This window comes from Paroedura picta, chromosome 8 (assembly GCF_049243985.1).
Source record: "Paroedura picta isolate Pp20150507F chromosome 8, Ppicta_v3.0, whole genome shotgun sequence".
Lineage (NCBI taxonomy): Eukaryota > Metazoa > Chordata > Lepidosauria > Squamata > Gekkonidae > Paroedura > Paroedura picta.
This window is the reverse complement of record NC_135376.1, coordinates 77,103,581-77,120,513: the sequence shown is the minus strand read 5'-3', so window position 1 is coordinate 77,120,513 and position 16,933 is coordinate 77,103,581. Positions and strand designations below refer to the sequence as shown.

The 16,933-nt window shown below is 46.8% G+C and overlaps 1 protein-coding gene across 1 annotated transcript in view; it reads right to left on the bottom strand.

The window, feature by feature from the left end:
* Positions 1 to 16,933, bottom strand: part of SPOCK2 (SPARC (osteonectin), cwcv and kazal like domains proteoglycan 2) — a 77,030-nt gene that overhangs the window by 21,923 nt on the left and 38,174 nt on the right. Inside the window, exons 2-4 of the mRNA XM_077350466.1 lie at positions 6,159 to 6,204; positions 3,262 to 3,376; positions 631 to 745 (exon numbers count right to left, since the gene is read on the bottom strand). Of these exons, the coding sequence (XP_077206581.1) occupies positions 631 to 745; positions 3,262 to 3,376; positions 6,159 to 6,204 (276 nt within the window). The remainder of the gene's footprint in view (positions 1 to 630; positions 746 to 3,261; positions 3,377 to 6,158; positions 6,205 to 16,933) is intronic.

The following is a 16,933-nucleotide window of genomic DNA, read 5'->3' as shown; positions in this document are numbered from 1 at the left end:
AGTTGCGTTTCTACCGTTTCCCACAGGTTTCCGGTCTCGGCAAAAATCGCTAGCCAGGAAGCCATATTGCCGAGCTTTGTCCTGCCCCTGGCTGTCAATCAAACGAGCAGCCAATGGGAGGCCGTTATCATGCTCCCATAAAGCCCCTTTCCCTTTAAGGAAGGTTAAAAAAAAAACATGTTGCAACGAATCTGAGTTGATTCGTTGCAACGGAGAGACCCATCTAGCTAGCAGGTAGTGTTTGAGCTGCCGTTTCATCGTTGAGTAGCAAATTCAATTTGCAACCATTGTGCAATTTTGAATGAGTGCGGAATGGCCCCAAGTTTATTCAACACGGCTTCACACCTCACACCTGTGAGGTGAGTGAGGCTCAGACAAAACGACTAGCTCGAGGGTCACTCCACAAGCTCCTGACCCGGTCTAACAAACCAGTTCCTGCTCGGACACTCACTAATCACTACAGCCTACTAGCTCTCGTCCTGCTGCTTCTTCCTACATTTCCAAATCTGTGTACAAGTAGCCGGAGCCAGAAATTGGAATGGACGGCAGCTTCTTTCCCTCGGAATAGAGCCCCACGTATCCCCCTTGTTTTGAGTGTACATGGCTGTTATTTTCTGTTTCCTCCCTCACCACAGAGCTGTAAGTGTGTCCATCAGAGCCACAGACAGATGCGAGCTGGGTCATGTGACAGGGCTTGCAAAAGCTGTCCTTGTTTCCATGGAGCTTCAAGGCCGGCTGCTTGATTCTGCGGGAGGCAAGGGAGAAAGGAAGAAAGAAAGGGGTGCACGTCAAAGGGGAACGAGGCTCACAGCAAACTGCAAAATGTAGTGCTCTCAGCATTTAGGAGATGGGAAGCAGCCCATCGATCCGCCTGACTTTTCAGTTTCCGTTTTAAAAAACAGCTGTAGGAAATGAGCGTATGATGTTTTCACCAGCCATGTCTCCTGGTTGGTCACAGAGGCGTGTTATGAAGTCCGGCACTTCCCAGGCACTGCCATCATGACTCATGGAGAGTGGGGCTTCAGCCTTCCCCCTGTGCTTCCCCCCAACCCAAAACAGCCTGAGGGGATACGATTTGCCCCACTGGGATCTCCGTAGCTACTAACAAGCTACCTATTATCTTCCACAGTGAGGCAAATATTGCCCCCCAGGGCTGTTTCAGATCAAGAAAGGAGCACAAAGGGGAAGGCTTGAGGCCCTCTCTCCACGCACCACTTTCCCAGTCCAAATTGGGCCTGTGCATACCTGGGAAGTGTGGTATTTCAAAACACATCTATTCATTCGAGGCAGGAACCCCCTGGGGAATTTGTAAGTTGCGGGGGGACCTTTTAGCTACACTTCCACATATGTTGTAATCCCTCCTTGTACAGGGTGCTGCCTTTGTTTTCCAGTCTCTCCCAGGAACAAGTCCATTTTTTGTAGGGTTGCCAGCTCTGGGTGGAGAAATACCTGGAAACTGGGGGCGGGGGAGCCCAGGGAGGGGATTGACTTCACTGGGGTATACTGCCATAGAGTCCAACTTCCACAAGAGATTTTCTCTAGGTGAACCATCCCTGTTGCCTGGAAATCAGTTGTAATAGTGGGAGATTTCCAACCACCCCTAGAGGTTGGCAACCCTGCTGATTTGCTGGGATTCGGGCTGCTGCTATTTTACAGACAGAAACACTGTGCCTTTGGCAGGGAAAGCTACTCCCAGAAATGGTTTATCCTAGTAGCATGTGGCTCAAGGGGCCCCACTGAGCTGTACGGTTAGGGGGCCTTCACACTGTGATTTTTAGGGGGGGTCTTCATACTCATGTGGCTTGCAGACTGTGAAAATAAAAAAGGGTGATATGCACGCTCTGTTAGTCAACTGAGCATGCACATTGCTTACTGAGCATGGGTGCCTAAGTGCGAGGGCCCCCTTGGCTATTGGGGCATTGTGCTTGCACAAATTGTGCTCCCCTAAGGGCCCACAAATCCTTAAACTGGCTCTGATGTTACAGGCCTCGCAAATCCTTAAACTGGGACTCATGGAGTCGGAAGGGGCCATACAGACTATCTAGTCCATCTCCCTGCTCAATGCAGGATCAGCTGAAAGCATCCATGATCTTGATGAGACGAAAAGCCATATAAGTTGAGTTACCCGCCTAATGTTTTCTCCAGTCATTCCTTCAAGAAGTTCAGGGGGCCATACAAAATTCCTCCCTCAAGTCAGTTCTGTGAGGTCACTGAGGCCCAGAGTGACTGGAATGTTTAGGAGCTGGTCCCCGACCCTTTTATTTACTAGTATTTTATTTCAAGAAGAGTTGGTTCTTATATGCTGCTTTTCTCTACCCGAAGGAGTCTCAAAGCAGCTTACAATTACCTTCCCTTTCCTCTCCCTACAACACTCTGTGAGGTGGGTGAGGCTGAGAGAGCCCTGATGATATTCCTTCTTTGGTCAGTTTTCTCAGTGCTGTGGCGAGCCCAAGGTCACCCAGCTGATTGCGTGTGGGGAAGCATAGATTCAAACTCAGCTCGCCAGATTAGAAGTCTGCACTCCTAACAACTACACCAAGCTGGCTCTCAAGTCAACATATTAATAATGAGAACACCAATACCAGAATAAATAATAATAAATTAAGATAAAGGGAAAGATGAAGGAGTCAGGATGAAAATATTATTATTATGTATGTATTATTATATTTTCCAGTCTTAGGTTAATTGGTGGGGATTTGACCCTGGGTCCCCCAGCTCCTAGTAGAATACACTAACCTCTAAACTTTATGTACAGAGACACAACAGGGAATACGTGTGCGAAGGCAGCATAGTGCAGCCTGATCTCCTCAGATCTTGGCAGCGAAGCAGGGTCGGTGCTTGGGTGGGAGACCCCCAAGGAAGACTCTGCAGAGGAGGGCAATGGCCAACCATCTCTGCTTCTCACTTGCCTTGGGAGCCCCTTGCTGAAGTTGCCAAAACTTGGTTGCGACTTGACCACAATTATGTACATAAGGGAAATACACAGTAGTATGAAATAAACCTGGTCTTAGTTTCCAGAGTTCCGACCAATAAATGAAAAGACACTGAGATGGATGACCTGCATCTTTTCAGCTGAATGGATTAAAGTTTGTTCATAATTGGAAACGTGGCAATTTGGAACTTTGCTACTGTTCTGCACTGACAGGATCCCCTCCCTGCCCAGCGTTCCATCAAGCCTACCCCACCACTAATATCTAGTTATGAGTCTAAAGCAAAAGCAGTCATCTCAGCACACACAAGACTGTCTCCAGCATTCCTTACCTGTGCTCCAGTTTTTTCCGGCTAATACACATGGCCCGCTGGTAGCCCTGGGCAATGCACACTTTATGACGGCTGCATTTAACTTTCTGGCAGGGATCCTTGGTGGTATCCACACCTGAAGACAATGGTAAAGGACCATAACTGATTAGATTCTAAGTGCTAACTGTTTTCCACTTTCTGATCAGTGAACACTGGTGTACACTCCTACCAACAGCAAGGGATCATATACATCTGTATCTGCCTTACATAGAGATGCATGACCACATGTATTGACTTGCCCCCCTGCTCATGTGAATATGCAAACATATTCTTTGCCAATCCCTCAAACCAACATCTGCTCAGGTTGGTCTGCTTATCCATGTATACCACCAACCAGAGTTGACTGACACAGAGTAAGCTCTTTGTAGCTGTCCTTTCCCTCTGCATGTAACAACATCTAATGTTTATTTTCACATGAAAACTACTGTTTAGTACAAGCTAAGAACTTACATCTATTTGGAGACAATAGGGTGTGATGCTATTATGTAATGACATTCATTCATTCATTCATTCATTCATTTATTCATTCATTCATATTGATTTTGATAGTGTTCTATGTAAATGTTCCAAAATGTTTTATGTAAACCACCCAGAGCCGTAGGGAAGGGCGGTATAAAAATACAAATAAATTCATTCATGCATTCAAGCAATTTATATACCACCCCTCTCAGACACTGCTGTCTCAGAACAGTGAACAACAATTTAGATAAATAGTAATAAAACCAATTAAAATGTACATAAAAATAGAATCTAATCAGTGAACTTTAAAAGCACAGATAAAACCATTGTCAGAACCAAAAATAATTACTGAGATTGATAGTAATTCCAGCCAGCAAAGATGTTAAGGTAGAGAGGAACAGGAATGAGAGGGAGACCAGGAGTTTAGATGTGTTTTCTGACTGCCTTCAACCATAAGACTGGCAGAAGAGCTCCTTCTTACAGGCCCTGCGGAACTTAACAAGTTGAGACAGGGCCCAGATCTCCCCAGGGAGCTCATGATTACTTGCATCTGTTTTCCAATCATTTTCCCAAATTGAGCGAGCTAGCTCCCATTTCTCATACTTAAACATACATTGGTGTTCAGATGTTTAAAAAATTATGGAAGTCCACGGCTTGTGGGTACCCATACACAGCAATTTTATGCACAATTATACACATCTAAGTCCCAGATCTATGAGATTCATGCATATACAGAGGACCATGAGATTTTAACCACAGTGAATAATTTACTATGCTACAACTAGAAGAAGAGAGGAGTTTCAAGTAAAGTAATACTTTAAGTAAAGTAATACCTCATGATCCAATCGGAAAAATCTGTGGGCAAATAAAACCTCTCATGCACACTGTGATAAAAAGTTCTACATCTGGATGCACAGCTTTGTGGCATTTATCCAAAATCTACTATGTTGGCTCACTGAATCTTCTGATGTGGAGATGAGTGTTGCTATTCAGGGTTACCAAGTATATATAACTGGTTGCCCATGGTTACAGGTGGGTCATGAGCTAGAATCCCAGATTAGGGCACCTTAAGCATTCAGATTTCAATGGTGGTTCTGCACTGCAATACAGTTCGTAAACATTATGGAAATCCAGCCCACAGCAAGGCAGCCTAAAAATTGCTCTTGCACTGTTTTTGAAGGTCAGCGTATCAGTATTCTTCCCGAGCGAGAGAGGTCAAGGCATTCTTGACATGGAATTAAAGTTATTCAACAAAAGCAAGAGTGAGGACTAATTACCTGTTCCATTTCTTACTGGCAAAGAAGAGGTATTTGGGGTTTTTTCTTGTAAAAAAACAAATCTGCTATGTCTTGAGTGGGCAATGACTGGAAATCAAGTTGTCAGGACTGTATGTTGGTAACTAATCAACACCTCTACCCCGAGGGTCACACAGCCCGAAAATGTTACCTTATGTGTGTTTTGTATTGTACTCTTGAATGGTCAACGCTTCGCAAGCAACACAAGTTGCAATAATGCAGGGACTGTGAGCCTTTGAGGAGCAAATCCAAATTCTGCTAAGCTTTTAAGACTAGAGTGTCCAACTCAGCAGGACTAGTAAGCAACTCTGCCCAATCTCCTTCCCTTTGTCTTGTACCTGGGCCTTCCCTTGTAACCAGTATCATTTTCCCCTTTCTCTTCTCCATCAAACTCCTCTTCCAAGCCCTCCTTTCCCTTAAATCAGTCTGACAAGCCCGCTGCAATTGTATTGATCAGCATGTTTGGGGAAGGGGAACTGGACTGAGGTTCTCCCCCACAACCCTCCCCCACTAATACTCCATTGTCTTCATTACACTATGCAGCTGGACATGCATGTACAACAATAGATGCTGTGCATGAGCACAGCTGGGATAGAGGGTAAACAAAGTAGGCAACCTCACAGAAGGTACCGAATCCATATATTACTCCCCAAAAGATTACTTATACTAAGTAAGAAGCCCCTGTAATAACGTGAAATCCTTTATAGTACATTTAAAATTAACAAATGAAGAGAAGAAAGGAACTGTTCTTTTTTTTACCGCTTTTTTCACTACCTGAAGGAGTTGCATAGTGGCTTACTAACACCTTTCCCTTCCTCTCCTACAACAGACAACCTGTGAGGTGGGTGGGGCTGAGAGAGCTCTGAGAGAACTTCTCTGAGAGAACGGCTCTAACAAAACTGCAACTAGCCCAAGGTCACCAATCTGGCTGCATGGGGAGGAGTGGGGAATCAAACCTGGGTCTCCAGATTAGAGTCTGCTGCTCTTTTACCACTACACCATGCTGGTTCTCTTGATCCTATGAAAAAGTGACTAGCACAATATTCTTCTGCAGTAGGTAAGCATCCTTTAAAAGGCAAGCAAAGTAAGAAAGAGAGAAATTACCTTCATCGACTGGCTGATTATCTTCCCAGCTCTTGATGTAGTCATCCTGGTGTGAAGAAGAAAAGGATAAAACAATAGCTTAGACAAAGGAAATGTCTGCTATGAAAAAAATCCAGATGCTCACAACTCCTGACTAATCAATCCTTATAACATATTATTATATTAATACTATGTAGAGAATGCATCAGTGATGGCCCTGGGGTGGCCAGCTCCAGGTTAGGAAATACCTGGAGGTGGAGTCCAGAGTGGGCGGGATTTGCAGCAGGGAGGGACTGGTCCAGAGTATAATGCTATGGAGTCCAACCTCCAAAGGGCTTTTGGTCTTTTCTGGTCTTTTTTGTCTGGATATGAGCTATGCTTCCTGGAGATCCCCAGGTCCCACCTGGGAACTGATCCATATTCCAGGAAATGTATTAATTAATTAATTGTATGGAATGCATGTAATAGAACCAGAAGCTCCTAAGATTGTCAGGCTGCCAGGCAAGAGAAGTTTAGAGGTGGTTTGCTATTGCCTGTCCCCACGTCACAACCCTAGTCTTCCTTGGAGGTTGCCCTTACTAGTGCTAGCCAGGGTCGATGCTGCCTGATGGGATCAGGCTTGCCTGGGCTATCATGGTCAGGTTATTCCTGCAAGTAATGTAGGAATTCTTCTTGGCTTCACTGTTTGCTGTGTTCCTAAGTTGAATAGCTGAATTGCTAAATTATTCAGCCTTTAAAAACTCCATCTTTAAAACACCTGTTAAAAGGTATGGTCCAGGTTCTGTCTTTTGTTTAGTTTGCAGAAGAACTGGTATCAAAATTTAGGAATGACAGCTCTTCCTGATGCCAACTTCTTTTTGAGAGTTCTCCGTCCTGGCAAGCAACCCACAATTAGCAGTCCACAGCAATCAATGGCACCATTTTCCTGCTTTCAAGCGTTATACAAGCCCAAATAAATGTACCCTAGGAATCAGGAAAACAAAGCAAATACAGTTTGATGCGAGGGCCCTCACAGAACAAAATGGCTGTCCTGCGGTATTAAAACAAGGCTGTCCTGCGTTATCAAAACTACCCAACATTTGGCTATCCTCATTTTAAAAAAATGTTTCTGCATTATTTCTGTGTATCAGAACAAAATTCACATTGCTGTTTTTGAGGCAGAGGTCAGTAACAATGAGGTGGCTTTCCCTTCAGCTTTTTCATAGATACCATAGTAAAATTACACAGAATACTCCTTGGTAAAATTTCAAATAACCACCTTCTCAAACTGTTCGTTTCCTAGAGTATGGGAACTGACGATCTTATCACGGCTGGTAACAGTGCTCCTGTTTTGGTCGGTCAGGTGGTAGAAGGAAAAACCAATCTGTCAAGCAGAAAATGGGCCTGTTTTCCCCTTTGACAGGGATTTCTCAAGTGAGCTAAGGCCTGGGCCTGACCAGGCAGGAGGAGGGCTAGTGTGAGGGGCCTGTGTGGGGAGGCAGTTGCCAGGACCTCAAAAGGGCCCATCACCAACCCCTAACAGCCATGGTAGAGGTCCACAACACCATTCTTTGACCAATTCAGGGAGAAGGCTTGAAGGAACACATGGGAAATCACTGCAGGGTCTTAACCTTCGAGTTGACCTCCATTTTTGGCTGAGAGGGTTACTCAAGGAAGGAATCAGTTATTTTGCCCTCCTTCAAGCTGTATCAGTGCTGAAGAAGACAGCTATTGTTTGAGGAAGGGTGTGGGAGTGTACTCATGTGTAAATGTTAGGGATGCCAGGCTCCAGATGGGACCTGGGGATCCCCGGAATTACGGTTTATCTTCAGACCTTAGAGCTCAGTTCTCCTGGAGAAAATTGATGCTTTAGAACAAGAAGAGTTGTTTTTTATACCCTGCTTTTCCCTAGCCGAAGGAACCTCAAAGCAGTTTACAACCATCTTCCTTTCCTCTCCCCACAACTTCCCTCTGAGATGGGTGGGGCTGAGAGAGCTCTGACAGAACCACTCTGTGCAAAGAGCTCTAACAGGACTGTCAGCCAGCTGGCTGCATATTGAGGAAGACTGGGGAATCAAACCTGGATCTACAGGTTAAAGGCTGCCACTCTTAACCACTGCACCAAGCTGGCTCTATAGCATTATCCCCCACTTAAGTCCCTGTGCTCCTCAGATTCCATCCCCCAATTTGGCAGGTGTTTACACAAGCGGAATCTGGCAATTCTAGCAAATCTATACAAGAATGCACCTCAGAAGGTCCATATGAGGCTGCCAATCTCCAGGTGGGGATCGTAAATTTCCCAGAACTACAACTGAGCCTAAAATGACAGAGATCTGTTCCCTGGAGAAAACAGCTACCCCGCTGAAAACAGCTACCCTTCCCAAACCCCGGCCTCCCCAAGCCCTTCCCCCAAAATCTCCAGGAACATCCCAACCCAGAGTTGGGAACTCTAGGTCTGTGGGAAGTCATTTTGCCCACCCCAACACCCAAATGGAAGGATATTTCAAAATTGCTGAGCAGCCACCAAGTGCATCTTTCTTCTCACAGTTAAAGCCCTTATTTCAAACAATACCAATTAAAATGAGATGGATTTTGCGGAAGCAATTAATATCTAAATTTATTCAGAATGGAAAAAGGCCAAGGATGAGCAAAAACAGTGCTTGATGATTATAGACTAAAGGGAAGATTAAACGTTCTAAATATAAAACTATATTATCATGCAAACTGTCTGTTATAGTTAACAGAACGGCTGCTTGGTGTTGAAAAAATTATGATACAGAATTAATAAAGTCTCAGTGATTTATGCTCATGGGCTGCCGTGTGAAATAATATACCTGAATTAAAAAGCGACTACATGAACATTATGTGATCAAAAATCGCTTGATGAGTTGGAATCACTATGAATTGGGATTTAAATCATATACAACACAATATCTGAAACCCCTTCAGGCTCCCAGGTTTTATGGGAACGTGCCAGTGCACTCATAGGACGGGTCCCTACAGTAGCCAAGTCCCCATCATAGTAAGCCCCAGACTCACTAGCTGGAGCCTGATGATGTCACGGGCAGGGTTTAGTGATGTCATGGAGTGGGACTTGGTGATGTCACACCGAAAAATTCCATTTGCCTACTACTGGCTGTATTGCACATGGCAGTGTGCAGTTGCAATCCTGAAGAGCTTTGAAGAGATGGGCCATTTACTAAACTGAATATATTTCTTTTTAAAAAGAAAGAAACACCTGTGAGTGTAACTCAGCTTTTAGTGCCAATTACTGTCCCCATTTACAGTTTACACACGTAGTGGTTGTATCAAGTAGGCATGCAAAGAAGTTTTAGGAAAAGCCACATGTCTATCCAGGGAAACAGAATTTACTTGTGAGCATTCGCGGAGTCCTTAGTGGATGTAATCAGTGCACCTGCAGTCTCCTCCCAAAGATTTTGGAGTGCGAAAGACTGTGGTGTAGGTTTAAAAGTTGTGTTGGGGAAATGTAGGGTGGTGGGAGGAGATGGCTATTAAGCAGTACCATAAATGCTGAAATAGAAAATTCTCTTACTCTTGCCTGCAATTCATCTCTAGGATAGACCTCCATCACAATTCCAGGCAGCTGAGATATGATGACTACTGTGTGATGAAGGGAAGGTATTCTGCACATGTGCAGAGGCTTTGCAGTCTTGGCATTCAAAGAAGAGATATTTCTTGCCCCAGATTGATTTAGATCTTTCCAGACACCTTCCTTTCCTATACTGAGAGATGGCAGGGTTTAGGATGGCTCAGATCTTGGGCTCCCTTAGCTCTTTGGCCTTCCCTGGAACAATACTTTGTTTGCCATGGTGAGAGGTGCTGGGGTTTAACCTGCCTTAGCATTACACCTCTCCAGTCCTTCAGCCCGAATTCCACATATTTAAGGGGGGGGGGGTGTGAGAGCAAGACCAGGAGCTGGACAGTGGCTGTTGACTGATATAGAAGCATGTTTATTTACACAGGCAAGTCACACCAAGGCAATTTCTAATTAGTGATTCAAACCAGATACCAGGCAGAGTGAAACTGCCTCCAGCAGTCCCGAGGCAAATTCCCCACCTCAGACACCCCTAATATGGTGTCTCTATCTAATTTTCTGCTCACTGATTTGCCTGCTCCTCACTCTGGTCATGAAAGAGGGCTGGAAGAAACAAAGGGAGCAGGGAGAAAAGCTGGGGGGAGACAGCAGGTGAAGAAAGTATTCAGACAGGAACCAGTTAACTAGCTCCAGCAATTTTTGCCTCTTCCCCTCCCCGCCTTCCTTCACAGGCCAGGGATTAATTTTAAATTTTAATTTTAAGAAAACTGGGAATTTGGAGGTGGAACCAGACTTATAGCTATGGACCTGCATCTCTTCATCACAAAAACTAACAGCACCAGTGTGGTGTACAGCCATCGTGATGTAGTGCTTAGGAGTGGTGGTTTCTAATCTGGAGAACTGGGTTTGATTCCCCACTGCTCCACATGCAGCCAGCTGGGTGACCTTGGGCTAATCTCTTAGAGGAGTTCTTGCAGAGCAGTTTTCTTAGAGCTCACAGTCTGTCTGCTGCGGGGAGAGGAACGGAAAGGACACGATATCCCGAAATTGAGTCTGGCTGTCCATCCTTACAACTACAAGCAGGAGAAAGGGCAGAAGTGGCATTTTGCTCTGTTAAAATTAGCTTCCAGGAGGGCCCATGCTACTGCACTGGCCTCGCCTCCTGTGCAGGGGGTCTCCCGCCATCTCAGGCCTGTGCTGGGACAGTCCTTTCCCTCCGCTCGTAACACCATGTGGGCTGGTTTTGTGTAAGAGGAGGCTCAGCCATGTGGAAGATGCTGTTTGTGGGAGGGGATTGGAGTCTCATTGGGGGAGTCTCATTGTTTTCTTCCTGCTCTACATATAAGGCTCTATGAAGGTTGATTGTAGCTCAACTTCTAAATGTAGGATATTCCAGTGTGCAGATGCCTCCCCCACGGCTGCCGTTGAAAACTGGCCTGGTCTCAGAGTTTGGCCCTAAATTCAGTGATGACTTATTCTGTTCTTGATATGGCTATGAACAGCCTTTTGAAGAAAAGCTGGCTATTATACCCTCCTTAAAGAGTTCCAAAGTGGTTTACAATCACCTTCCCTTCCTCTCCCCATCTTTGAAGTAGGTGGGGCTGAGATAGCTCTGACAGAACTGTGACTTGCCCAAGGTCACGCAACAGGCCTCATGAGTCTCAAAGCGGCTTACATTCGCCTTCCCTTCCTCCCCCCACAACAGGCGCCCTGCAAGGTAGGCACCCTGTGAGAGAGTTCTGAGAAAACTGTGACTGGCCCAAGGTCACCCAGCTGGCTGGAGAAGGGAATCAAACCCTCTAGTTTAGAGGCTGCTGCTCTTCACCACATGCTGGCTCTTTTGATTATGAAGGTGTGTTTAGTCAGCATAATATCTAAGCAAGACCAACGTTTTCTCTCAGCAACAGGAGCCCCTCAAGGGGCATCGATTTACACATACATGATGTATGTCTGGCCATGTGCACCCTCTCGATTTTCTTTGAAATAAATAAACCATTCCCAAAACAAAGGACCTGTAGTGGAGGGGACCACAAAGCAGATGGTATAGGGGCTTTGTCACAACAAAAATGAAACCAGAGGTTTTTAAAAAACAAAAAACAGTACTAACCTCTACCTCCTGGAGAAGGCAGCCCACAGTAGAAGAGAGCAGCAGAAATAAGAAGGGAGAGAAAAAGAGAAGTAAACAACCCACATGCATAAAGAGGCAGCCCAGAGCCAGTAGACAAGGCAGAACAACCACTGTATAAATTCCCAGTAATGTCAGAATTCATTTCCAAGAAATGATCTGTTTTATTAACCATTCTGCTAATGCTCTTTTTTTTTCCTTTTGGTTTTTTTCCAGTTCGCAACCATTAAAGTCATTTGCCTGTAATAATGGCAACAGCAGATCTGGTTTGCAAGGGATATAAATCAAGACGAGGGCTGATAATTCAGGGCATTTATTAAGCGGCGACGTCTCCCTCCAGAGGTTTCTCTTGCCTATGGGGCATGAACAGCAGTGTCTCAGCAAGCGATGCTGGGGCTCCGCATCATATTTCATGCGCTGACGTTCCCAGCAAGATGTACACTTGATTATGCTCCGTTTGCCTCTGCAAATAAAACCTGAAACAAGAACATGATTAAGACTATTTGTAGGCCGTTGTCGTTATGGCAGCAGCCTGGGGGTCCAATTCCCCTAAAAGGCACCGCAAAGAGAATCTATTAGAATACAGACTAGGGGAAACAGGGTCGCGATCCGTATCGGAAAAATGTCCATAGATTGGATGTCCATCCTAAATCTTTCCCAAAAGGCTTTCACTGCCGCCGGTCACCCAACCAAGTGACATAGACAGAAAGGGAAAGAAAACAAACGCACTCTCAAGCTGATGTTCACAAACTTCTTTCTTCTCTGGTCCCCGAGCCCTTCCTCCTGAACCTGCTGACATCCTCACTGGCCTTTCGTTTTCACTTTTGGCTTACTCTACAAAATGTAGCCCAGTGCTACTCTGGAACCCCAAGGACACGATTGTTTCCTGAGTCTGGGAGGGCTACAGAAAAGTGTTGACAACCCTTCTTCTCACTCAGTCTTGTCTTCAATTTCTGCCCCCAGAAGTGAACTTGCAGGCAAAACTTATGAAATGTATAGAGCTGCTTAAAGAGGAGCAAGTGGCCCAGGATTGCAGGTCTCTCTGAGGAGACCAAAAGCAGCACTCTGAAGTCTCCAGTCATCCAGCGGCTTAAGATCCCCATGGCCTTACCTGGAACAGAAGACTGCTTTCTTAGTGGGCAGCTGATCTTTGATCAGACCTTGATTAAAATTTGGCATCAGCTGGCTAAAATTTGCTATGTGGGTTGGATGCCCCCCCCAGGGGGGGGCTGTCTTAAATGAAGAATTGTATGAAAATCAGCAGTGCCCACCCGCTGGCCCCACCCCCTTCCAGGAAACACCATGTGACACCAGCACTGTGTCTTCCATCCCTGTCAATCCTTCCACATTCTGGCATGCTCTTCCTTGCCTCCTCCTTGGGCTCTCTCTCTCTCTGTCAAAACATTCCTCCCTGTTGTCTCCCTTTTAAAAGACATCCCAGCTTCCTCTCCAGCCTCTCCCCCATCCTGTGTATGATCTCAGCACAGCTGGGCCTCCGAGCGATGGAACAAGGGTCCCCAAAGCTTGCAGCTTGGCTCCGAGTCAAAGGCATTGTGCGGCCCCCATCTGCCACGCGGGCTTCTTTGTGGGGCCAGCAATTCTGAGCCAGCCCTATTTGTCCTCTGCGGAAGTCCCGCTCAAGACTTCCCACCCTGTCAGAGTTTGCAATCACACAGAGCGGGACAATGCCTCCCCGCCTCCCCCTGCTCAACGCAAAGGAAGTGGCACCCGGTGTCGGAACGGGCACCCTGCCACCCTGCTGAGGGAGCAAATGAGGCGTCACACTGAAGATGGGGGTGTCACTGCACTGTGTGGGACCACCTGCTGCCACTGTGGGATTGCTCCAGGAAGAAGAGGAGGGGGAGGCTCCTGGGAAAAGGCCTAATGCTCTGCTGTTTGGAGAGCCCGTGGATCTGGACTGGGGTCAGCCTGGGTCCAAATGCCCTCCCCTGCAGCTGGGGGATTCACTCATTCAGGCGAATGCACCCTGTTAAGGTCCTGGGGGCTTGAAATGGAGTGCTGCCCTTGGCTTCCTGGAAGAAAGCTGGCAGATGAATTAGAGATATGATTATTTTGTAGTGACGAGCCAGATGCCTTGGGGCCGACACAGGGCACAGGGGAAGTACTGAAAAGGGTAGCCTAAGAGTGCTCTGTGCTCCAGCAAGTAAGGCTCAGCCCCTCCCTGGCCATTTGCAAGAGGGGCTTCCCCCCCTGCTTTAAATTCAGACATCACACAAAGAAATGGCAATTTCAAAATGGCATACATTAAAATCAATAACACATGCAAACAGCTATTCTTATCTCTCTGCTAGAGACAGTAACAACACCAGAAGTCATGCGGTAGATGTAGATTTATGCTGGCAGTAAAAGGAAGAGCTGGGGGTGGGGGAACAGAGCTAAGGGAATGTGGGATTCTGGTTTGATGCCAACATGCCCACTTGGCCTGCGGCTCAGGCACTTCACCAACAGGGGGAGCCAGGCAGAGAAATTTCGGAAACAACATTTGTGAACATTACAATCATAGCTGTATGGAGGGGGGAGATGAAGTTGCATATGCACAATAATCTGTCCATGACTACAGCATCAAGTGGCAATATGCATGGGTGACACTCTCACCACAGACTTCGTGGGAAGGGCAGTGGGGTGCATGCACACATATACCCACATCAAGGTTCTACGCAGGAGTCTTCTTCGGGGGAACCTACATCTCTGCCTATCAGGAGGAATGAAAATGTTCTCTGGGAGTCCAACGGCCTTTCTGCTGGAAAATCCACTGCATGGTCTAGAATCCTCCTTCAGCCTCATGCATTGATCCACCCCCTGCCCAGGATCCACCTCCCCTGGACGAGGCCCTCTTGGGCTCCCACACCGGTCTCACAGCAGCACTCAAAGGCACATCTGGACACAGAGAGCACTGAATTTCATGCTGCTGCATTTCCCCCTGCAGGCCCACCCTCCTGAAGGCACGGCCAGAATGGAGTAAGAAAACAGCTTCGTTGCTTTATTTATTGCCACTGGATCTCCAAATGACCCTGGAGGACTCTTTTCAGTCTTCTGCTCCCTCGAGCCCTCCCGCGTAGCAAAGGCCCTCTCACACAGCCTTGCAGAAAACGGCTGCTTTGGACTCCACTGAAGTCCCTCCCTGCTCTAAATCCCACCCACTCCTGGGTCCACCCCCAAACTCTCCAGGTATTTCCCAATCCAGAGCTGGCAACGCTGCTTCCAGCATGGCACTGTTTGCAGATCCAGCCATTTGTTTATTGTGTGGTGTGCATGTGCAGTGTCAGGCAGATCCAAGGATTGCCAGGCAGCCAGACAAGGGACGTTTGGAGGCGGTTTGCCATTGCCTGCCTCTGCATCAGGACCCCTTGGGTTCCTTGTACTCAAATCATTGGAGGGTCTCCGATCCAAATACTAGCCAGGATTGGGCTTGCCGGGACCACCCAGGCCAGGGCAGCATATTCAGCTGTCATGGCAAGTTGGTGACTGAGGCTCTGCCTGTGGGTCTCAGCCCCAACTCACATGCTGCAAAGGGGCTCTCTCTATTGTGTTCTCATCCCACCCTTCCTTCCAAGGGCAGCCCACAGGAGTCCTTCACTTGCTCCTCACAGCAACTCCTTGCAGAAAGTCAGGCCAAGACACTGACTGGTGCAAGGTCAACCAGCGAGCCTTGTGGCTAAGTAGGGATTTGAACCCGGGTCTCTCCAATTCCCAGTTGAACACATTAACCAAAGCACTGCACCAGCCCTGTGTCCTCCTTGGAAGGGAGGGTTACCTTCTGGGCTGTTCGATACACCATTTAAGTCAGCACTTTTCCCTCTGTGGCACACTCTTTGCGGAAGGAACGAGGGAGGGAAAGAGGATTGTTGACAGTGTGGTTCACCTGAGACAGCGCCTCCCCGGAAGGTCAAACTACTGAAGGAGATTGTGCCCGACCTTGAGGCGATGGAAGAAAAGGCTGCTTGCTGAGCAAGAGTTACTGAGAGCATCCGAGAAGCGAAATCTCTTTTCAAGCTTTGTATTCCGGGTCGACTGCTGAACCACAATGACATCAAAGTGGAGACGGATGGAGGTGTGCAGGCTGAGATTAGGTAAACACAAGGCCCTTAAAATAACTCACTCAGACAGCAGCTATGTGCCTGACCCTCAAAGTCCTACTTCAGCAATGCTGGGAAGGCAGCCGAGGCAGATATTCCAGCAATGGGAAACAGAATTCCATCTAGTCTTGTACCCTCAATAGTGAAATGTATCCCATGATGCACTGCCATCACATGGTGGGAATTTTCCCACCCTCACTGCTGGCAGCCAATGAGCTCTTGCTCAGTGAAATACCTTATGGCAGGGGTGGCCAAACTCTGGCTCTCCAGAGGTCCATGAACTACAATTCCCATGAGTTCCTCTGCTGGCAGGGGCTCGTGGGAATTGTAGTCCACAGACCTCTGGAGAGCCACAGTGGGGCCACTTCTCCCTTGTGGCTTTGGCTCATGCAAATCCTATGATTCTCAACATAGTCTTTTTGACCCTTCCTCCCTTTGTGGATACACCGGCTGGAGGTGAAGCAGGGGAGGAAAAATTCACTACATGACCATTTCATGTAACATCATGGTTACCCAAATTTCTCCAAATGTTACAGAGGAAACTAGACATGTCTTCTTGGTGGCAGCCCCATATATGCTGGTTTGTTTTGTTTGTTCTTTGCTACCTCATCACAGCTGACTACGGCAACCTCTTGTTCAAGGCAAGAGATGTTCAGAGGTGGTTGGCCATGGCCTACCTCTGCATCACGAGCCTGGACTTCTTTGGCAGTCCCCCATCCAAGACAGGCTGTGCTCAGCCTCTGAGACCTGCTGCAGTGGGGCTAGCCTTGGCCATCCAGGTCAGAGATATATGCTGTCACATTCAGTTAACAAATGCAAGTCCCAGGTCACTGTAGATTTATTTTCCACTTGGAAACTCAGAGTATTGGAATACATGTTGTTAGGCTATCCCTATAAAATCAGAGTCCAGTAGGACCTTTAAGACCAACAAAGATTTATTCAAGGTGTGAGCTTTAGGGTGCAAGCACTCGAAAGCTTATGCCTTGAATAAATCTTTATTGGTCTTAAAGATGCTACTGGACCCTGATTTTATTGTGCT